This window comes from Plutella xylostella, chromosome 17 (assembly GCF_932276165.1).
Source record: "Plutella xylostella chromosome 17, ilPluXylo3.1, whole genome shotgun sequence".
NCBI lineage: Eukaryota > Metazoa > Arthropoda > Insecta > Lepidoptera > Plutellidae > Plutella > Plutella xylostella.
In genome coordinates, this window is record NC_063997.1 from 5486005 (window position 1) to 5509556 (window position 23552).

Sequence of the window (23552 nt, forward strand, 5' to 3'; positions counted from 1 at the left end):
TTTGTTAGCATCAGCATCTTCTTAGTGTAGCTCCTTTACTTTGTTCTTGACCCAAAAATGTATACTTACTTATCTATTTTCACATCGAAATACAGTTTAATGTTTGGTTCATTGAATTGTAAATATACCTATTACAATGCTAGCCGAGTCTTGGAAAGCGTCCATAAGCTTGACGAAGATAACAGTAGGTAAATGACCTACATGCTTACGAGTTCGATAATATGTAACAAACAGTATAACGTAGTGTTTGATTTACTGTGCCCAATAGTACCTACAGCGTACGGCATTATCAAATCACATCTAGTGCCTAGAGTAATGGGCTAAACTAAAGTGCAAAACTAGCACTGGAAAGTACAATCTGGCTAGGCGTTTTGTAATACTCCGCGTTTGTCTTAAAATAGGGCTGCGACATACGTATGTTTATAGTGATGTGATCTCAGACAGTGTGATAAAAATTAATGAATGAAATAAAAATTATAGACACAGTTTAAAAATTATCATACAGATTTAAAAAACCGCGCTAGTTTATAAAATTAAAATTTTGTCACCAGTTCACACTGACTGAATCGTATTATCTCATATGGAAACATTGTATTATTTGATGTTTGTGTTGTTATCACTGTCAAAGAGCATAATCAACTCTACCGAGAGGTTGTTGTTTACTTTACTTTAGTACATTTATTTTAACTATTGTTACCTTCCTAGGATTGTGATGTTTCCCGTAGATAGACAGTCTACTGGCGTACAATTATTATGCAAATGATAAAGTTAGTGATAAAACAACAATGACTCAACCAACGCCAAAAAGAAAAACGCAATATTTAGCGGGTATTTGTGGTAAGTTTACTTTTAAAAAGGCGGGAAAATTTTAAATATTAATTGATAAGTTGTTTAGGATTCACACTATGTACCTAACGTCTATCTAGCTAATTCGCTACCTACATACCTAGAGAAGGCTCGCCAAGAACACAATATAATGTTCAGCATACTTGTAGGTAACTTACTTAATTTAAATAGACTACTTACCTGTAGTATTTGTTCATCAACTTCTGATAATAAAATAATCTACCTTCCGCTAGAAGCCAGACTGGCTATATCCCCGCTAGTACATAAAGGGCGCCTGCTATAACGTAAACGTAGTGTTTTTTTCTTTGGCGCCAAACTGCAAACTACATATATCCTGGTAATAAGTTAAAAAAACGGAAGCGGAAACTGAATAATTATTTCAGTCAGTTTATAATTTATTTACTTACCGAAATTAAACCCAAATCTATTACATAGATATTATCAATCGCTATCTTATTTTTACATTGTTTTTAATCATAGGTAAGTAAATGAGAAAATGATGAGTCTTAGCAAAATTAACAAAGCCGCCTTTTTAATATTTTAACTTATTTCTTGGGCTGTACGCCTTGTTGTATGATTGGATTCCTCACACTTTCTCATCGTTTACCCCTGCTCCTACACAGCGTCCTTGACATTCCTGTTCACCGGAGCGTCCAGTGCCTGGCCCTCACCAGCTTTGCCGAAATTAAAAAGTGAGACCACTTTAGTAGATGTAAGTTATATACGTAACGGTTTCATATTACTTACCTATTTCCTTTTTTAAATACTTAGGGCCTGTTTCACAATGTCTGGTTAGTGACTACCTGTCGGATAAAATACATGCTGTCACTGTCAAAAAAGTAATAACAGACAGTGACAGCATGTATTTTATCTCACAGGTAGCCACTAACCAGACATTGTGAAACAGGGCCTTATTCTGTTTTGTGTACTGGCTTACCTAGATAGGTAAGTAAACCTAGATGACCCAGACAATATGCAAATGAGTAAGAAATTTACCTAGAAGGTACCTAGTAGTAGGTAGTAGGCACATACACAAATAGATAACGTTATCAATCACGACTTCAGTTGATTTATTTTAGTATACTTAGTTACTTAAGTTTGTATAGCATATAAATCAAACTGATATTCGTATTATCTAATAATTAGGTAGGTACCTATACTGCATCCAATCTCCACTATTTTCCATCCAAAGGTTGACTCGTAGAATCGGATGAGATCGCTGCAAGCGATAAGAACGACTTTTTGATCTAGTCGTCGATTAGTTGACTGTTTCCTACCTATTATTCTTATCAGTGTTCAATTGAAGAGTATCATTCTATCTATCTAGGTATCTATAGGTACTTAAATCTAGTATACGGGTGTTATAATTTATTAATAATCTATAATTTAAGCCCAATTTACTCTACAATAACTACAGTAGCGAGTTACGTTGTTACCAAGTACCTAGTCCATCCACACGGCTGGACTACTACTTGTTAACTGTTAAACAACTAAACTCCCTACTGAATTAATTGAAGTGTAAATCGCTTTCTAGGCCCAGTTGTCATGGATAGTATCACTGACGACAATAGGCGGCCTGCCAGGATGCTACATAGCGCAAGTACTTCAAGAGAGATTTGGCCGGAAGAATACAATTTTTGCTTCCGCAGTGCCCAACATAATAGGCACCGTAAGTAGATACTTTACCTATGAGTTTTTCTTCAGTCCCTAACTGCGTAGGAAAGTTTTAATCAGGGCAATAGTTGTTTATGAAATGGATATCCATATGTTTTGAATATGTATTTGAGATTTGGTACATAAGTATCTTACCAATTCTATTGCCTAGTTTACCAGAAATGCAAACCGTTTTTTACAGAGTATCATACTACTCACAACCCGGGCAGAACTTCTTTACCTCGCTAGATTTTGTACAGGACTCGGCATGGGTATGGTTGCAGTTGTGAGTACATATATGTATACTTATTTAAATTAAGTACTTATGTAACAATATGTTTATAACACCGAAGCCGCTTTAAAAAAATATATGGCTGATTAATTTCCCAAACCATCATCAATTTCAGGTATGTATGATTTACATAACAGAAATAGCAGACAAAGAAGTCCGCGGTTCTCTGGGCATGCTTATCCAAGTGATGATGAACTTGGGTCTGTTGACCATGTACAGCATAGGCCCATTCGTATCGTATAAGACCTTGAATACGCTATGCGTGTGTCTTCCCGTGTTGTACGTGGTAGCCACAGTGTGGATACCAGAGTCTCCCTACTATCACTTGAAGGATGGGAGAGTGGCAGCGGCTAGAAAGGAGTTTATGGTGCTAAAAGGAGTTACAGATGAAAAGGTAAGCGATTCAAGCTCGATTCACGTAACTTGACCAAGAATGGCGAGACAATATTCTCGATAGCAGATAATGAGGCGAAAAAGGATGATGTTTCCATCCACGCTACATTGTTTTTATTCGCATATATCTGCCGACGCGACGGCTGCTTAAGCTTAATCTAAGTACCTTAATGGAATGGAATAATAATAGTAATGCCATAATTGGTCAAGTTACGTGGAACAAACTTTACAAACTGTACATTTCATGACTTCTAATAGTGGAAACTGTTTCATTAGTGATAAAGTCCACGCGGATAAGTCGTGGACATCAACCAGTTATAAACAAAACCTTGACATTCCAGTGGGTGGATGAACAATTGGGCATAATGCGGGCACACGTTAGAGAGAGCATGGAAAACAAGACCAGTATGAAGGAATTATTCACTAATTTGAGGTATAGAAGAGCTCTTTATATTACTGCAGGTAATTGAAATATTTTTAGAAAAATATAACCAATGTTATACATATTATTATTACCAATGTATGTAAGCAATACATGCAAATTCAATTATTCTGAGAACTAAAGTCAAGTTCTTGTCTCTCCAGTCAACATCCTATTTTCAATAAATATTTCCCGTGGATTTATCAATCTTAATTCATAATGAAATTTCATTTTCAGGTCTAAAGTTTTTACAGTACATGACTGGGAGTTTCGCAATACAATCGTATTTGGAACTGATATTTAGACAAAGCAGTTCAGTGTCGGGGCCTTTAGCAAGCATAATATACGGATTAGTGCAATTTACTACGGGTAAGATCCTCACAAGTGTTATTGTGCTCATTACAAAAATGCTTTACGCAAATTCTATAATAAAGATAGCAGACTGACTAGGTATTCTGTCTGTAGCCAAGACCCTGAACAGAGCCGCTTTCATCTGATCATTATCTACCCTTGTTTTAAGCAAATAGTGGCATCACGCCAGAGACGTTGATAAGATTACGTTAAGATTAGTATTAGCATAACCTTAATGAAGCTAAAAATAAGTATACAGACAGACATAAATGAAAAGAGAAAGAAAAGTATACAGTTTGGCTTAAAATTTGCATAAATAAACGAAGATTTGATAGTACGGCGTCAAAATATTTTTACTACTTATGAATCACATTTTATAGATTAGGTATATTTTTTTTAAATAGGCTTTATCATGTTTATGAAGTCTAAAGTCCAATGTATCAAACTTAGATCCTAATCTTACAATCAAACACTTCACTGCTACGATTACACATGAAACTATCTGTGTACTAAATCAAACATTACTTACATTGCAGGTATAGCTGCTACGTTCCTGACTCGTTACTTCGGGCGTCGCGTCCTCATGTGCACTTCGTCTCTCGGCGTGGGCATATCCTTGACCGTAGTCGGCACCTTCTTCTATCTCCAAGACTGCGCTAAGCTAAGCCCTGAGAGTCTCGCGAGCATCTCCTTAATGCCTCTCATAGGCATTCTAGGTTTCAACATTCTGTACACTGTAGGCATAGGAAACTTACCTTATGTTATGCAAACTGAGTTGTTCCCTATAAATGTGAAGACTGTAGCATCGAGTACAGCAACTATGTCTGCTTGCGTGTTCACTTTTGTAGTCGGAAAGAGTTATCAATTTGTCAAAGACTCGTTGGGGCATTACAGTGTATTCTGGATTTTCGCGTCCGTAGCTTATTTAGGTGTGTTCTTTGTGTATTTCTGTGTCCCTGAGACTAAAGGCAAGACGCTGGAAGAAATCCAGGACATGTTGAATGTGAAGCATTTAGAGGAAGCTCAGGCTTTAAGAAGTCCTGTCGTTACACCCGTTGTAGAAGTAGATGAATAGTAATTATATATTGAATTTTATAAGTGTTATTATACAGGTTTACCATATATTTTTATATAATATAGTCTAGCGAATTTTACTAATGGCGTTACCATTACCAGTGATACTTTAATAACTATGCTGTGTGATATTTTACGTAGTTTCGCATCCGTGCCATATTTTTATAAATAAACAAACACTACAAATATAAAATTAAAACCAAGCCACCTGTGACTATAAAATTGTATTTGCCCATTACAATACGAAATACAATAAGATAAACAACTGTTGTTTAACATCCGAAAGATTGGTGTAATACTTGGTGGAATTTCGACTGTATATGATTTTACTGTGCGGAGAGATACGGATCCCAGCACATAAAATATAAGCGTAACGTAAACGACTCGCCTTTGTTTCTTCTGTCAACCAGGCGTTCGCGAGCTCGCGTTCTACTGGTTAACAGAAGAAAAACAGGCAACCTTTAAGGTGAGTATAGATTACAACATTTTGTCGAGCTATGCTGTGTAATGTAACGTTCTTACGAATGGTACAATACAGGCAAAAGTACGATACAAAGTTCGTAAAAGGATGATGATACACAAGAACATATCAGAGAACGGCTCGTTGTTCTGTTACAAGTAAATGTTGTAGTCTATACTCACCTTTACGTTACGGTTATCAGTGCGGTGACCATAAACCTGTCGCTGTTCAGGATTAAATTCTCTTGGCGTTCCCGTACGAGTAGAGGGGGGCGAAGGGGGTGTCGGCGGGCTCGTCGCCGCTCTCCTCGGACGCGTCCGACTCGAACGTGTTGTCCGGGATGTCGTACAGCCGGATCAGCGGCTTGTTCGGGTCCTTCATTATCAGGTATTTGCCTGCAACAAAACCGACATCGTTGTTATTAGGAATGTAGGTAAAGTTAGGTTTATATTGATGTCGATTCTGAAACCAAAAATTCTAATTTTAGACCTGTCAAAACCTTAAATTCCTTTGTTTAGAATTCGATTCTATCAGTGGTCCCGTATAACAGATTTTTGCGAGAAAAATTTATAGTTTGACTGCGAATGCGAAAATTAGAATTTCTGCCTTCAGAATCGACATAATTATTTATGTACAATTTATAGTACATATATTGGTGCAATAATGAGTACAATAATATTTTAATGTTGAAGAAATATAATTATTTGTATTAAATTCGGTATTCTGAAGGCCTTTTCGCCAGACTATGTGATTGTAGTCAGAACAATAAACCAAATTTACATAACATTATCGATCTTTTATTTTTAAAACTTTTAACATCGCTCTCACGAATACCGCATCCGTCATCGTCTGGGTCGACAGCATGGCAAGGTTAAACTTAAATATGCTAGTGTGTGGTTCCTTTAGTGCATCCCATTTTTCTAGTTAGCACACTAAACACTGCCACCGTCACTGTCACGTCACCGAGAACGAGATGACGGCGCCGAAGTAGCGGTACATAATTTTTTCTCCATAGTCGGTTAGAGCATAATCAGGTATTAGTGGTTGACTTTTGACACATCTGTCAGGAATGTTATATGAAGTGACGTATACCTAATTGATTAACCAATCTTTGTCGGTTATATAACTGACTATGGAGAAATTGGCACTTATTCGCGTCTCCACCGCACATTCCTCACCGTCAAGTCAAATTAAACTCAGCCTGAAATAATCTCGTTCTCGGTGACGTGACGGTGACGGCGGCGGTGGACAAACGGCCTAACCAGCGGGGTTTAGAAATACAAATAGCCACGTACCATCCTTCTGCTTCATGCAGATGTCGATGATGCAGCGCAGGATGCCCCACGCGTTGTCCATGCTGAGGTTGATCTGCGCGGCGAACTCGTGCGGCTTGAACTGTTGCGTGCCGAGGATCACGTGGCGCGAGTTGTCGCGCACCTGCGTGCGGGACACGTAGCCGAACTTGATCTGGTCCGAGCCGGCGAGCAGGGCCTGTGGGGTGATAGATTGGTTAACACAGTAGTTTCGATTAGTTTTTGGTCACCTGGTGCCACCTTTTACGACATAAACATGGGATTTAAATAAAGAAAATCATCTACATTTGTTGCGGACACCAAAGAACCCCAATTTTTTTAAACATTTAATTTAAAATTTGAACAAAATATGACTAGATGGTAATATCCTAATGCTCTGTTAAATGTACTTCAATGTTGCAGAAGGCGTCATTAAGCTAGCCTTTTCAGTTTAGGAGTAATGTAATTTGGTGCGTTTCTCAGTGGAGCCTTTTCATTGTCCGTGAGTGCAGTTTGCATAGTTTAGCGCCTTCAAGGTTAGTTGCTTCATACCATCAAAAGTTCTTGTACCTCCTGTAGGTTGGCTGGTAGAAAATGCTTTTAGCATTAAGTCCACCTTTTGTACACTAACATTAAATAAATAAATAAAAGTGCCTCTAAGTCGAGTCACTTGACAAAATAACATCGAAATAATAATAAATAAAACTAAAGAATTAGTAGGTAGTGGATTCTAGTCCTAACCTACCGCAATCTATGCGCAAAATAAGACCTATAAATAACAAACAAGGCGCGAAAAAACACAGTTAATTTTACTACATGAAAATTCACCTGCGTATAATATAAACCCACCTGAACAGTCCACTTGGCGAGCTTGCACGAGTTGTTCCTCAACTCATTGGCTAGCACCGCGCCTCGCTGAGTGTCCAGCTTCTGCCGCCACTCCACGCCGTTGGCCAGCTTCGAGTCCCACTCGTTGAGCGCCTTGATGGTGAGGAATTGAGTCTCTCCTTGCGGCCCCTGCAGGACCGCGTCGTGCTCGCAACGCGCTACTAGAACCTGCGGGGATGAGGGGTAAATATATGGTGATGAGAGCTGTACTTGTTTGGGGTTTGTTGGGGAATAGAATAGGTGACAAAGAGTTTGTCAGAGAACTTAGACTGACAACTCTTAAATTCCATTGATAGTGGGTCAGCCACACCATCTGCCAAAGAATCTGGAGTAGAAAAGTTCTTGAGTTGAGACAAATTTAGCTTGGACTGCCTTTAATCCAGCTGGATGGATCACTTTGGTCAAGAATCTGGTAGTGGTTTGATGAGGAAGGGCAGTTTTGTGGCACTAATTGAGTGAATTGCATGTTTTTAGAGCCGTGGACCATTAAGGGTTCATCATGAATAAAATAAAGTAGGTCATCTTTATAAAGTGAAGATAGGAAAGCGTGGAGAAGAATATCTGTAGCCTAAAGCTCCACAGAGGATTAACAGGACTGTAAGTAAGTAAGTATCTTTCTACATGTCCAACACCGTACGGCCAACTGGCCAATAACTGAACAAGCTATTCTCCACTCACCACGCCATTGTTGAGGTTCCACTTGCGGTAGCGGTACCCGACGGAGGCGATATCGCCGTCTTCTTCTTCAGACACGAAGGGGTTGCCCTCCGGGAACTTGTACTTGGGCTCGGCCGCGCCGCTCTTCAGCACCTGGGGATGGGGAAATTTAATTAAGTATTAATTTATTGCAGAAAAAGCTTTTGGAGTTATCAACAGCGTTAATATTGCTTGGGATATTATACAATACATTATTTAATTTTATACTAACAAAGAAAAGCATTTGATATGAAAGAACCACAACCAACTTGCCAATAAAGGAGATAGTTTTATGAAAAAAGCAAGAGCCTTTTGTGTACTTCTTAATTTAGCCGTTGCCGGTACTCTTTAATTTGTTACATATTCTAGATCGTCAACTTCTCTTACTCAGTGATTAGTTAATTATCATCAACTACACACCTGCTGGCTGAAGTTGTGGTTGATGAAGGTGGCCTCCAGCGCCAGGTTGCGGGGCGAGTTGATGGAGCTGCCGTCGTCGGCCGGCGGCTCCACGGACGTCTCGTTCACGGTCAGCAGGTCGAACTCCGTGTTGTCGCGCTTGTCCAGGAACAACTTGTCACCTGGTAAGAGGAAACATGTTTTGTTATGTACTTATTGAACAGAAAGGAAATCTGTCTATCTTCATTTGGTCATAAGGGCTTATGGGGCGAACGAAAGAAACCCTAGCTTCGCAATAAGCAGGTTAGAATACTTGAGTGTTTTGTATTTAAATACTACTACTTTTTGATTTTATTCATAAGCACCTATGAGGTTCACGAAAGCAGCCTCTCCAAGCGACGTTATCAATCTTATTTATGTCTAGCGCACTATGGGCAGTTAGCGTTAGGGCCGGTGGTAAATAAAGAGCAGGTGTATCGCCACTCGAGGAGGCTCCTTCCATTCTTTCGTATTAACCTTTTGCGTCCTGTACTAGTCTACTGTCTGATTGTCACGGTATTCAACAGATTAAAATACTCAAATTCAAATTAATGCAGGTTGGTTACATAGGTCTTATATGTAAGTTAGAACATGCCATGCTTTGCATTGCACAATATATGTAATACTCAAGTTGTAAAGTTCATACCGATCTTCTCAATAACAATGTCCCAGGAGTAGTTGGAGCGGGTGCTGCACATGATGGTGGCGAGGATGGCGTCCGTGGCGTACACCGTGCCCGTCGTCTTGCTGAGCCGCCGGATCACCGGGTCGTCGGTGGTCGTCACCTGGTGGCAGATAAAACATCGTTGAAATATGCAGTAGGGCCACATGGGAATAACCCTCTAGTCTTGAAGTCTTGGAGGAGACTTATGTCGTACATGGACTAATTACGGGCTTATATTACACACTAGCAGTGTGATTTCTAGATATACATTCATACATTTTTGGTTTATCATCATTAGCCTGTAATGTCTAATGCCGGACATAGGCCTCTCTAAAGATAAAACAACAGTGGTCCTATGCCTTTCTAAGTCCAGCAGGCCGGAGGGTGTTTTAGATTGTTTTTGTTGTGTTTCATTAGAATAGGCTATATTGGGTATATAGACACAGAGAACAATATATAATTAAAGCTTACATCTGTAACATCCATTCCTGTTACAGTATTTTTTTATTGAAACTAAGAGCTAGTAGAAACTGAGTGACTTACAGTATGGAAGACACGGTCGATACGCTGCAGAACCTTCTCATGCTTCACGTTGACACGATCATACGCCTTGTCATAGTACTCCAGGGTACCCGCGCATACAATGTCTTCACCTGAAATCATTAAATAAGATGATTATTAAATCTATACCTATAAAAAGGGGAAGCAAATAATAAAGGGTGCCTGACAGCGTGAGTGCTAACTTACCAAGCTAATCTCACTCAATACAAATGCTGTATAGCATGCATAGCAAATCACATGTTTGCAAAATCATTAAAAAAATATATTAATAGGTACCAAAAAGGGATATTTTTATTCTTCTTAGCATTTCAACAGTAACAAATACTTAACATGGAGTTGGGTTTTTGCAGTAGTGAAAGGGTTTGATAGTCAGATAGGCTGTCAGTGGATATCAGCTTTCTATCACTTTCACTTTCTACACAATACTATCGGAGGCTCAATTTTCTTGTAAATCCGCACATTTCATGCATAAGGTATAATTAGTACATAATGACCAGATCTCTTACCTTCTTTAATTCCTGGCAAAGAAAGTTTAGCCAATCGAGGGAAGTCCATATCCTCGATGGTGACCCAGGTGGGCCGGACGGTGACGGAGGCATCCCTGATCTTCATGGGAGCACCTCGCTGACCCCATCTCTTGCCAAGCTTGCGGTCACGTTGTTGCTGTAATTAGGAATATTATAATAAATAAAAAATAATTAGTTATTGTAAGGATTGGATAAATCAGACAGGTTTGAGTTAACAAAACAAAAATATTAGTACAATCTGTAAAAGATAGGGGGCATGGAGGATGTTAAAAATACGATAAAATTCAGTTGTATCGCTTGGGAGACATCTGTGAGCAGCAGCAGTGTACACCGCTGACCATATTCATAATATGTTTAGTTTACATTTTTATACACATAATATATGATTTTTTTTACACAGTAAGCAGGCTACCTTGTTGAGCGTGGTCATGCCGCCGGGGGTGCGAGCCCCGCGCGCGCCGCGCCCGCGCTGCCCGCGCGCTCGCCCGCGCTGGTACGGGGGCTTCTGCACGCGCGTCGTGTCCACCAGGTGGAACGTCGACTCGTCCTCGTCGTGGTAGTACGCGTACGACGAACCGGCGCCGAATTGGGACGCGTACTTGTCTAGAAAGTAACAAAGTTTGCGTAAATTGGAACGACATAATCATAACCTCAACTTCAAAACTCACTTTCTACTTTAATTTAATGAAACTTGGTGCTATTAGCTATTACTCACTTTGGTACTTCTTATCCTGTACCATGGTCCAATCACTTATTTTACCCAAGCGATCCCCTTTGCTGAACGGCTGGTAGGGCATGTCCCGAAACTGATCCGGCATTTCGCAAGGACCCCATCCTGTTGGGTTGTCTTGAATGAGGGGCGCCGTGAAACGGATCGGCTCCTCGGTCGGCAGTACGTGTTCCGACATCACGGAATTGTTTCCAATCTATCCAATATTATAATTATTTTCGATATTTTAGAAACATGCCACACGACACTTTTATCACAGCTGTCAAGCGAAAGAAAAAGGAAATAGTGTTGTGCTGTTGTCTTGTTTTGATAGACTAAAAAGACTTGACGTTTTCGATTATGATTATGTCACGGATCTTTTAGTTGTATTTGGGATGATAATGTTTCTTATGTAAGTTATATTTAAATAAAAAGGTTTTAAAATACTATATTATATTAATTTGTGTTGGTAGTTTATGGACTGCAAAACACTGATAATAAATTAATCACAGAATAGGTAGCCATCATATTTATTTATACTCTGTGATTGTATTGTTTTTGTTTTGTGGTTTCGTTCTAAAGAATAATGTTATCAAATAAAGCATTAGTATAGAATGAGAACTTTCGAACACTTAATTAAAAACGTTTGTTTAAGTTTAGTAAGTATAGTTTAGCTATTTCTACATTATAATGCAGTTAAACGAAGGTAACATAACCTATATTTCACTTTACCTACATACAAAAAAACAAATAGGTCAAGTCCACAGACTACTAATAATAAGATTAAATTTATGATAAGTGGTCTCCTTGATAAAATCAGGGGTTGGCTTTTAAGAATACTTTCCTTAATAGGAGTTGCGTAAGTTGCAGAGGGGCAGGGAGAGGGATAGTACTCCCCTTCTGAGCCATCAAAAGTTGCCGGCGGTGCTTAGTTTTTTTTATATGATTTTTTAAAAAATTAACCTCAAAATGTATGGAATTTTGGTCTAGACGTCAAACACTAAGGAAAGATGTAAGTTGTCACTTTAATAATATTAAATATCTTAGTTTATGACTTTAATAATATTAAATATCTTAGTTTATGACTTAAATAAATGAAATAACTTAGTTTATAAACATAATATAATGACTTTTTTACATAAGTTTCTCAGAACAATAATTTGTCTATGCTAAAATGATGATGAAATAAAACGCAAAACCGCCATATTGGGTTTTTAAAAACAAACTGTCAAAGTTCATTCCGTTTCTTTCGTGGTTACGTGAATGTTCTCCCTGCTGTTTTTTGTGATTTCCACGTCAGGGGGTGCAGGGGCACGCCCCTGCTCGGGGGGGTCGGGGGGCGGAAGCCCCCCTCAATGAAAATAGAAATCAATATAGAAATCCTTTCCACCTAGTCCTTCTAGACACCGCCCTAGAGTGTATATAGAAAGCCGGAAGCGCGAAGGAGCGCGACGGCTGCGTGTGGTGAGGAGCAGGCAGACGAACGTAGCCGGAGCTGCTGAGGCTGGTCGCCGCAGGCGACCAAAAAGCCGAAGCGGCGAAGGCGAGTGAGGCGCCTGCGACGAGGTACACGCAACAAGCCGTCGCGGTCCGAGCGCTGGAGCCGTGGAAAAGTCATATTTTATGTTCATTAACTAAGTATATACGATACTGAATATTATTAAAGGAAGTAGTTACTATCTTTTCTTAGTTATAATCTGTTTACCAAAATTTCATACATTTTGAGGTTAAATTTTAAAAAAATCATATAAAAAAAACTAAGTACCGCCGGCAATTTTTGATGGCATATGGGGGGCGTACTACCTCCCCTCCCCCCCCCTCCCCCCCTCCCCTACCCCCTATTAAGGAAAGTGTATTCAAAAAAATTACCCACATAACGCCTAGGCGGATTACAAAATGCTTTCCAGCGGCGGCTGTAACGAGGAATTTTCAACCATAGACAAAAGCCGATTATAGTAGATGGTGCTGGTGAAACCTAGGCAGTTTTGAAAAAAAAACGCTTTCCAACCGAAGTTATGATTTCAAACTCGATTTCAAATCAAATCAAATCATATTCATTGACACCATTAGACACATGTTGAAACAGTAGGTATGTAGGTACCTAATAGTGGGATAAATAATTTAAGTAGTTAGGTAAGTACCACAAAGCAATGTATTTTCTTAGTGGTAAGTACATTCGTTAACACGGATTAAACAGAAGTAGTAAGGAGGAATCTCGCACTAGGCACAGCCTGTATCGTATCGCGAGAACCGGTAGGCAGAGATACAAAAAGGGTTGTAGGCACTTTTCTGCCACGCACAACTCACAAAATTACGCTAAGTTTGAGAATAGTACAAGAAGGTGTAGGTACTTAAGACTAGAATATGAAATTAAACTTTTTAATCAAGAGTTACACATACAGTTAAAATTAGTTAGGTACATACTAATCTATCAATATAGTTTACATTGTTTATAAATCAGTTAACAATAGGTGAAAATCTTAAGATATTAAGTCAAAAACAGTTCACTTGAAAAAAAAAAATCAATTAAAATTAAAATTTGTCCTTACACTTCACCGTAAAATGACTCCAATCAACGGCTGATAATTAAAACCTGTAAAAAGATGCAGAGCTGAAAGGTATGAAGGTTTCACTAGCGCCATCTATAATCGGCTTTGGCTATGGTTGAAAATTCCTCATTAAGTTACTGTATCGATATTTATGTAACTTGTTACCTTACTTCTTTTTCAGGTTTAGATAGGTGTATTTAACAGCTGTTATCTATGTAAAAGTAAACTGGTTACTATGATGTCTACGATTTGCCACCGGATACTTTGCTAAGATTAAATTGACAAACATTAAGGTCAAAAGCATCTGTACCTACCTACCTAAGTACATACTTACAATATGGAATCGGGTGACAGAAAAGTACAGTACATTACAACCTTCTGCGGTAAGTTTTGATCATTATGTTATACTTACGAGTTATTGTACTACTACTTATGTATTATAATTAAGTACCTACTTGTATAGGTACATATTATAGGTACTTAGTTTTTGTGAGCAAAGTAGGATAGGAAAGATAAAGATTGAATCATTTTGTGACACACTGACACACACACACACACACACACACACACGCACTCACGCCTTGTACTAATGTACTCCCTTGTGGGGTAGGCAGAGGTGCATTGCTGCACCCACTTTTCGCCAGAGTGTTATGTTAGTCCCAATGTAATAGGGGGCGGGCCTATTGCCATTTTACGGGCACATCCAAGACCTGAGAACAAATATCTGTGTTTAAACAAATATCTGCCCCAGCCGGGAATCGAACCCGGGACTATCGGCTCAGTAGTCAGGGTCACTAACCACTACGCCATTCGGTCGTCTTGATCACTGACACACTGACATCAACATAAAAAATACAGTATCGAACACCAACAAAAAAGAATAATTGTCTGTTAATAAGTACAAAATAAACAACACTACAACATGTTGGTGTCAAGAGCTTCAAAAAGGCACCAGCTCAGCATGTGCTGTGGACAATGTTCTCAATTTGTGTTCCAGTGTCAATCGCGTCACTGACGGTGGGTGTCATCACGGCCTGGTCCACCCCGGTCTTGATGAAGCTGCACAATAATGAGACCGATATTTCCATTACTGATGTAAGTAAAACAAAATGATGTCTCTTCATACACGCACGTCGGTTACGGAAACTCCTCTTCCCCATAATAAATTATTTTCGTCTGTCTTCTTTCATCCATCCTTTCAATGTGACCAAACTATCTCAACATTCCCTCTTAGTCCATTCATCCAAAGGTTGTCTGGAAGAGATCGCTATAAGCGATAAAACCGCCTGTTGTATCCTAGTTAAGTGTCTATGTAAAATTGTTCATTATTTCTTGGTGTACAAGTAAAGAGTACCTACTCTATCTATAACATTCCATTTTTGATTTTGGTCACAACGTCTTTTACTTACTCCAATTCGATCTATTATTACACTCGTTTTTCGTCAGTATATAGTAACCCTCATCTTCCTTTCAGAGGGAGATATCGTGGATGTTGGCTATGAACGAGCCGGGGTTCATGAGCGGCAGTCTGGCCACGAGGTTCGTGTGTGACCGCCTCGGCCGGCGCGCCACGCTACTGGCCAGCGCTCTGCCTTACGTTGTTGGTGCTGTGAGTTATGTGGAATATTCTAGATTGATTATTACTTAAGTAAACCTGCTCTCCCCTACGTTTCTGGTGCTGTGAGTTACGTAGATCTTATTACCTACTTTGGTAAACCTACCGTACCACACGTCAGCGTCGCTCGCCTGCCAAACATCTGTCACATTCAACCAAGTTACGTTAGATTTGAGAGGCGAGCGAAGCTGCTTAAATGGACGGTGGTGGGTGGTGGTTAGCGCACAGGTAAAATACTACATTATATTATAATATACTTACTTATAATGTACGGAGGATGTGGAGTCCGCGTTGCCATAAAGCTGTGCACTAGAAACCGCTTATTTTAGGAGTTTTACATTTTATTTCCTGCTTTTGCCGTAAAAGTTCAGGCGTGGCGCATACTAAACACTTGAATGAGCGATGGTGTGGGTTGTTTCAGGTGTTCGCATTATCCGCTGTTCAGGGATGGATGCTTTGCTTGAGTCAATTCCTCTGGGGCAGTGGAACTGGTATGATTGGAACTGTGAGTATGGCAACATTCAATAGATAGCCGTAAAAACTGGGACATGACAAAATTTAATTGTTTCATAGGTGTCCTATTCTACTATTAAGCCAATAAATAAAACATATAAAGTCTATAAAACGGGCATACCTAGGTGTAGACATTAAATCTTTGTATATTTCAGGTGGTGCCAATATACCTCGCAGAAATAGCAGACAAGGACATCCGAGGTACTCTGTCTCTTTCCACACGCGTCATGTTCAGCTTGGGCAGCCTTATGATGATGGCCATAGGGTCGTTTGTCTCTTACTACGTGATTAATTGTTTGCTTCTGGTGTTGCCAGTTGGATACTTTTGTGCTTGTTTGTGGATCCCTGAGTCTCCGTATTACCATTTGAAGGAGGGCCGAGTGGGTGCCGCTAGAAAGGAATTGGGAAGGCTTAAAGGTTTTCGGAATGCAAAGGTATTTTTATTTTGATTATTTTTAACAATCGGTTGGAAATCAGAGGTGTTATTTAGCTGTCTATGTTTGTAGTGTGTGTGTTTGGTTTAACTACATATCTGAATAATAGTTACTTAGGTACCTACAATCGCGTATGGCTGAGTAGATCACAACTAAATTCTTTATTTTATACCTACTTATTTTCAGACTCTCGACGAAGAACTGGCATCATTACAGGCAAATGTACAGAATGAAATGAAGAGGTCTTCCTCAGTCTGGGAACTGTTTACAGGACCGCAGTACAGGAAAGCTATCGTTATCGCGGCAGGTGAGTTCTAATCTAAATACTTACTAATAAAACATGAGTTTTGTACACACTACACCTACCTACCTCCGGGACGTAAATCAAACAGCGCCATCTGTTCACAAACTGAAGCTTGGAAGGTCGGGCTACTTACAATACGAGTGGATGCCTACAAATAGGAGTCTTGTAGAAGTAGTGTTTAATTCCATGTTATAACACAAGAGGACGTTACTTGTCACGTTTTTAAGTTATTATTTTCCATCATCAGACAACAATCATCCATTCCTGTGGGGTTACCATCATCGATCATCCTGTCAAATCTGACGTAATTTGTATGGATCTGACACATGTTTGACCGGCGCTGCATGGCGCATGGGTTGTTAGTTGCAAATGTTCGGAGGTGGTACGGTTGCTGGACATGGTGGTCAAGTGGTGTCAAAATACTCTGGCCAAGATGGTTGGAGGTCATTCTACACCCGAGAACTCATCTACCCCGGTGGATTTTGGGTCTTTATCAGACACAACCGAAATAATTTAATTAAGCGAACCAAATGTTTACAAAATCACGGTAACAAACAGGTTTGAAAATGGCGCAAATAATGAGCGGCGCGAAGACGATCCAGCAGTACCTGGGCCGCATCGTGCAGGAGAGCCGCGTGCGTCTGCCGCTGCCGACTGTACTCATCGTGTTTGGACTCGTGAGGTTCGTTGTAGGTGAGTGGTCACGATGATACCCTTGTTACACCTACCGAGTAGAGTAGCGAGACAGTATCCTCGGCCGATCCTCGATCAATGAACGGCTAGCAGTGGGGAAGAAAACCAAGTGAAACTTAAGCCGCACAATCGAGTGTGCCTTTCAGGTTCTGATTAATTACATTATTGGGGGAAAAAATGGCGACTGAACTAACTAATTAGAACTGGAGAATCGGGCCTAGTCGACAGTGGCAAGATCTGGAATTAGCTTTGCGTTTTCCTCCTCATTGACAGAGTGCTCGGTCGAGGATACTGTATCGGCCACTCTACTCGTTAGGTGTAACAAGGGATGAATATAAGAGATGAATGTTATTATCAACTAGCTAGCTGTTCCAGTAAACTTTAGTTCGTCTTAAAAAAAACTTGTTCGAATTCCGGGACAAAAAGTAGACTGTGTTAACAGGGTGTCAGCTTCCTACATACCGAAATTCATAAAACAGCTTCAGCTGTCTTCCTATGAAAAAGTTAACAAACTTCCATAAACTTTCGGTCTTATTCATAAAAAGTTACGGGAGACCTATAGGCCTGCTATAAGCAAATGTCAAAAAAACTTTATTCATAAACGATCAATAGCGCTAAAGAACTCTCCAACTGATTCGTAAAACCTTGATATGCTAAAGTTGGCTGGACCCTACTATACACCTTCCGTAAGCCTCCTCTTGTACAAAAACATGGCGGCCGGTCAACAGCTGTTCAGCACGGCTAGTATGGCCATAATAAGACAAGATGTGAAGTGACTGTTTAAATTGAGTCACTTTTTGATATCAGTCTTAAATGTTAGCATAGGGTGTACATGGGACTCGTTTTATTTGCGTGATTGGATATAAGCCACAGTGACATTGTAACTTTTCTGCTCTGTGCAAATAGGTTTTTCAAATGTTATTTTTTTCCGAAAATCTCTCATTTGTGGTTGTTGTTTGTATTGTCTATGGTTTTTTGACAATTAAAATGTCACCAAACGTCAAACTTGAAGAAAATTTTGACTGTTTGGTGCTTTCGAGAGTTTTGAGTGTAATATTTTGGTAATATTACTTTGCTTTGCGCTACCCCATGGATTCATATTGGCTCATTAAACTACTTTATTGAGTTTCTTGGACATCGTCTCATCAAATGATATACGACCAAGCTTGCTCCCGACCAGGCACGCTCAGATTCCTTGGGAGCTCCTGCTATCGGCACGATCACCGATGCACCGGATCCCTGAGACGAAGATCAAAAACAGCATGCACCTGACTGATGACCCACCCACTGTCTACCCGGACCCAGGAGCTAATAGGCCTTGAGAAAAAAGCCCGGGAAGGATCCTGACGGACGCAGCAGAATATCATTTTCGATGCTTGTCCCACGGCCTGACTGAATAATATTTATATAATCAATGGAAGGAAAAAACAGTAGGTAAGTGCCAGTACCAGTCACATGTTATTATAATTGGGCACATGCACACAAAACAACTCAAAAAACTTTTTTCACTTGGCAGTACTTGGTCAACTAGGCCATTCATTGGAAGGAAACCCGTACCCCAGCAGTGAGGACGTGATGGGCTATGATGATGAAGATGACAATAGGAGTCATAATCTTAGTTCATAAGTATAACTAAAATCTAATGAAACATTTTTGTTTGTTACAGAACATTGAAATTGGCTCGTAGGCAAGACGGAAGATGGTCAAAACCGGTCAGAAAATGATGGCCTAGACACGGTTGGAGAGCTCTTGTTGGCAGAAACCACCTGAAGATGGTCAGATGACATCAGCAACCTTGTGGTGATACAATGAACCGGAGCGGCACCTAACTGAAAAAGTTGAAAAACTTGGCATACATACTATGAGACCTATTTGATGACTGATATAAGCCAAGTTCAGACTGATTATTGTGATAGTTGATAACTAAGAATACCTAATATGCTTTTATGGTGTGTGAAATAGTATACTTTTTATAATTTATTAATTAAAAGTTTAATAAATGTTTTACTTACCTAAAGAAAATATTATATTTTTATAACCATTTAATTTAGTTGTACATGCTAGCATATCCACTTATTTTTTTATAGTTAGTGTGTTGTTGATAAATAATAAAGCCTGACTAGGGTTTGTCACTGTGGAGAAAGGATTAGCATCAGTCGCTGACTGCCCGGTGTGCCGGACTTATTAAATGTACAGTTTATATGATTTACATTTCTTGAACTCCACATTTAACATTCAAACTATTCAATTAGCCACTTCATTTTAGTTAGTGTGTTGTTGATAAATAATAAAGCCTGACTAGGGTTTGTCGCTGTGGAGAAAGGATTAGCATCAGTCGCTGACTGCCCGGTGTGCCGGACTTATTAAATGTATATGATTTACATTTCGTGAACTCCACATTTAGCATTCAAACTATTCAATTAGCCACTTCATTACCTACATACTTTGACGTGAATAGGCAAACTTAAAGTATATGGGAGACAACTGAAAATCAGTGGTTTGTTCCTAAGGGCAAACATATGCACTGAGTTGCTTCCCTTTTGGTCTGCTTCAACACACACATTTCTTAATTTAACTGTACAAATGTTTAAGTGGAACAAATTAATGTCTATCTATCTAACTTCTTAGCACATGTGAGCGACAGGATTTGAATCCACATTTCTTCCGTGAGGGGCGGGCGCTTACCCGTCTAAGCTAACACCGCTACATATAAGTAATATACTTAATGTATAATTTTAGTCAAATAAAAAAGAGGATGTGTGTTTTGACAAATGTTGTTTTTAAAGCATTTTCAACTGGTTATTAGAGTCCCGGATCATCCTTCCTATAAGTATTATAGTAATTTTCCTTTCCTGCATCTCTTCTTGTAGAGCAAGGATGAAATTAACAAAAACTAAACAAATAATTATTTGTGTCACATGTTATCACCACCTTCGAACTTGAGTGATATAATGCTACCTAAACAAATGTCAAACTGAGACATGTGTGGATAAATTGGTACACCCATGTTAGGAAATAAGACAAATCTTCCAATCTCGCTGTCAAAATTGTAACTCACATCTTGTAGTGATTATTTCGTGTTGGCCATGTTAGCGTTTGTGAGGACAACTGGTATCACACAATTTGTTGCAACTAGCTGTCATTTATATCTTGTCACCGCCATACTGTGCTACGCGTGCTGCTTTATTGACGATTTGACATTTGTTGTGAGTTAATATTTGCTGAAAATAAGTTGCCATGGTAACGTAAAAATTTAATTTTTTTTTGTGGGTTTTGGCTTGGCCAACTGCGCCTTTCAGCCAACGTAAACTTTTTTAAGTGCCGCGCCGTGGCTAACATAGATAATAGAGATTGATAAATGAATGAAAGTTTTCGCTATTTTTGTTTATGGTTTCGTCGGACCGGTAACTTAATAGGGTAAATGTCAAAATGTTTGGTCTGTGAAATCTATTAGCATCACTATAACTAGTTACTGAAGGTTTACGGAACTATTATGAATAGAGATTTTTACGAAACCTCAAATAGGCTTAATGTGTTCCGTAACTATTGAGCTCAGTAAACCTACTTTAAGGTTTTTTTATGAATAAGACAGACGGTCTTATTCATAAAAAGTTACGGGAGACCTATAGGCCTGCTATAAGCAAATGTCAAAAAAACTTTATTCATAAACGATCAATAGCGCTAAAGAACTCTCCAACTGATTCGTAAAACCTTGATATGCTAAAGTTGGCTGGACCCTACTATACACCTTCCGTAAGCCTCCTCTTGTACAAAAACATGGCGGCCGGTCAACAGCTGTTCTGCTTTATTGACGATTTGACATTTGTTGTGAGTTAATATTTGCTGAAAATAAGTTGCCATGGTAACGTAAAAATTTAATTTTTTTTTGTGGGTTTTGGCTTGGCCAACTGCGCCTTTCAGCCAACGTAAACTTTTTTAAGTGCCGCGCCGTGGCTAACATAGATAATAGAGATTGATAAATGAATGAAAGTTTTCGCTATTTTTGTTTATGGTTTCGTCGGACCGGTAACTTAATAGGGTAAATGTCAAAATGTTTGGTCTGTGAAATCTATTAGCATCACTATAACTAGTTACTGAAGGTTTACGGAACTATTATGAATAGAGATTTTTACGAAACCTCAAATAGGCTTAATGTGTTCCGTAACTATTGAGCTCAGTAAACCTACTTTAAGGTTTTTTTATGAATAAGACAGTTTGGCTTTTATAATATCGCGTCGATTTTAGTGTCTGCGCAGCTCTTGTGTTTTGTGCTATTCTAGATCGTAGCAATCAAATTAAAGAAATCAAAATACGTTATTAAATTTAATCTTCTCCTCAAACTAAGCATTTATCTTGCAGGCCTCATGTCCACCATGCTAGTGGATCGATTCGGCAGAAAACCTTTTCTCTACAATTCATTCTTCGGCACCGGACTTTTCCTAGCTCTTGTTGGGACCTATTTCTTCCTCAAAGAGGTCATAAAGATTGAAGATACCTTTCTATCCCATATTGCCTTTATACCCTTTGCTGGCATCGTCATATCAAATGTTATATCTACACTCGGCTACATCTCCTTAATCTTTGTAATACCAGCGGAAATATTCCCCATTAACGTTAAGGCGGTTGCTATGACATCCTTAAACATTTTCGGAGGAATAGTTGGTTTCATCACGACTTTAAGCTATCAAACTATTAAGGATGTAACAGGCCTTTATGGTGTGTTCTGGATTTTTGCTGGTGTCACCTTTTTTGGTGCTTTATTTGTGATTTTATTTGTTCCTGAGACCAAAGGGAAAAGTTTGCAAGAGATACAGGTTTTGTTGCAAGGAAATTTAGGTAAGGATGTGGATGAAACTGAAGAATTACATAAAGAGAGAAATGGTGCTGTATGTGCTAGTATAGACGGGACAGAACTACAGGTCCTAAATGATAAAGTTAATAATGTGTAAGCAAAATAAGTTGTGACAGTATCCTGCTTATCATGTTACTAAGCTTTTATGGGATGTAAATAAGTTTATAGGTATAAGTATGTAAACAAATGACCAAATTAGTGCATTTACATGCCATATAAATACATAAGGCTATTAGGTAGGTATAGTTTCAAGTTAATACTTTTAAGTTAACCTAACTATGTAAATATGTAATCTCAGTTTGACTCGATATGACATCAGATCTTCCAGGATGCTTACCAGATATTACACGGCATGTGTGTGTTCCCGGCATTCGCGGACTGCAGGATATTTGCCGGATTCTATAGACTTGCCGGATATAGAGATAGAGCCATGCCGTACAATATCTGCACGCACCTTTATACGAATTTATTATAGCCATGGATGGATCATGGACGATAGATAGATCCTATATTAATTTTAATTTCATTGTATGTAGGTAAATGGTTAACTGACGGAAATTGCTTATGGAGATTTATTAGAATATGACCGCTGAAAACATTATAGAAATTAAGTCTCAATGAGAATTATACATTTATTTTGTACTTATACTTTAAGAAATTAACTTCCCTTTTGTACTTATACAACGTTTAAAGATTAAGAAATAAAGTAACTTTTGGATACGCAACTGTTTTATTGATAAAAAACTACATATTTCCACTCATAGAGTTTGATTCAGATATACGCTGTTTATCGTGCGTATTATTAGGTAAATCCGATTGAGGTTGCTGACTAGGGCTATCACATGATGGAGGCTAATCAGCTAATCGCTTATGGAGACTCTGTGGCCGGATTACCTCCAGGATCCACCCCCAAACCGCTTATGGAGGCCGAGTGTGCCCCGCGGTTCGAATTAACCAGCTTATGGTCTGTCTGTACATTCTATACTGTGTGGTTGCGGTTTACAAACGTTTGACGGACTCAGCAAGGAACATCTTTTGGCTGCGTCAGAAGGTAAACTGTTTGCCTTCGATTGAGTTAGCAGCGCGGTTTAGTATGCCGAGTCTAGTGTAGCTTTGCGCTCACTTTACGCAATTACACGCCTCGTAACGAGTGAGCAGTTTGCCTTCTGGGAACGTAGCCTCCGTATCTAGGTCGGTGCCTATTTCAAAGCTTCCCCTAGTAGAAACTTTTTTCAGCGCCGTGAGATGTAGGTAAGAATTGATAAATTGCTGTTAATAGTGTACCAGGATTAGTTAAATATGAAGGGTTTAATAGGTAACTCTTTGG

General features: G+C 39.1%; 3 protein-coding genes and 1 long non-coding RNA gene across 5 annotated transcripts; 3 read left to right on the plus strand and 1 right to left on the minus strand.

Annotated features, from left to right (window-relative positions):
• The first annotated feature begins 613 nt into the window (after positions 1-613).
• Positions 614-5233, plus strand: LOC105383133 (facilitated trehalose transporter Tret1). Its single transcript, XM_011553150.3, has 8 exons — positions 614-837; positions 1470-1558; positions 2381-2515; positions 2702-2785; positions 2907-3185; positions 3526-3646; positions 3843-3974; positions 4493-5233. The coding sequence occupies exons 1-8, from the start codon at positions 786-788 to the stop codon at positions 5029-5031; spliced, it is 1431 nt and encodes a 476-aa protein (XP_011551452.2). The 5' UTR covers positions 614-785; the 3' UTR covers positions 5032-5233.
• A 5-nt stretch (positions 5234-5238) lies between these two features.
• Positions 5239-11567, minus strand: LOC105383132 (eukaryotic translation initiation factor 3 subunit D). Its single transcript, XM_011553148.3, has 10 exons — positions 11272-11567; positions 10969-11159; positions 10536-10692; positions 10012-10121; positions 9451-9589; positions 8787-8947; positions 8349-8480; positions 7632-7838; positions 6786-6981; positions 5239-5885 (listed from the first exon to the last, which is right to left on the minus strand). Exons 1-10 carry the CDS (start codon positions 11462-11464, stop codon positions 5725-5727), a joined length of 1647 nt encoding a protein of 548 aa, XP_011551450.1. The 5' UTR covers positions 11465-11567; the 3' UTR covers positions 5239-5724.
• Positions 11568-11799: 232 nt separating this feature from the next.
• Positions 11800-23272, plus strand: LOC105383163 (facilitated trehalose transporter Tret1-2 homolog). 2 transcript variants are annotated; one of them, XM_048626712.1, is made up of 9 exons: positions 11800-11924; positions 13996-14197; positions 14812-14909; positions 15289-15423; positions 15851-15934; positions 16098-16376; positions 16563-16683; positions 17239-17373; positions 21733-23272. In XM_048626712.1, exons 2-9 carry the CDS (start codon positions 14152-14154, stop codon positions 22320-22322), a joined length of 1488 nt encoding a protein of 495 aa, XP_048482669.1. In that variant the 5' UTR covers positions 11800-11924; positions 13996-14151; the 3' UTR covers positions 22323-23272. The 2 variants fall into 2 exon arrangements, with proteins under 2 accessions (XP_048482669.1, XP_048482670.1); XM_048626713.1 differs by having other exon boundaries at positions 11811-11971.
• Positions 18259-19395, plus strand: LOC125489762. The gene is made up of 2 exons (XR_007267223.1): positions 18259-18807; positions 19040-19395. It is a non-coding gene; the product is annotated as an uncharacterized LOC125489762 (long non-coding RNA).
• Positions 23273-23552: the final 280 nt, after the last annotated feature.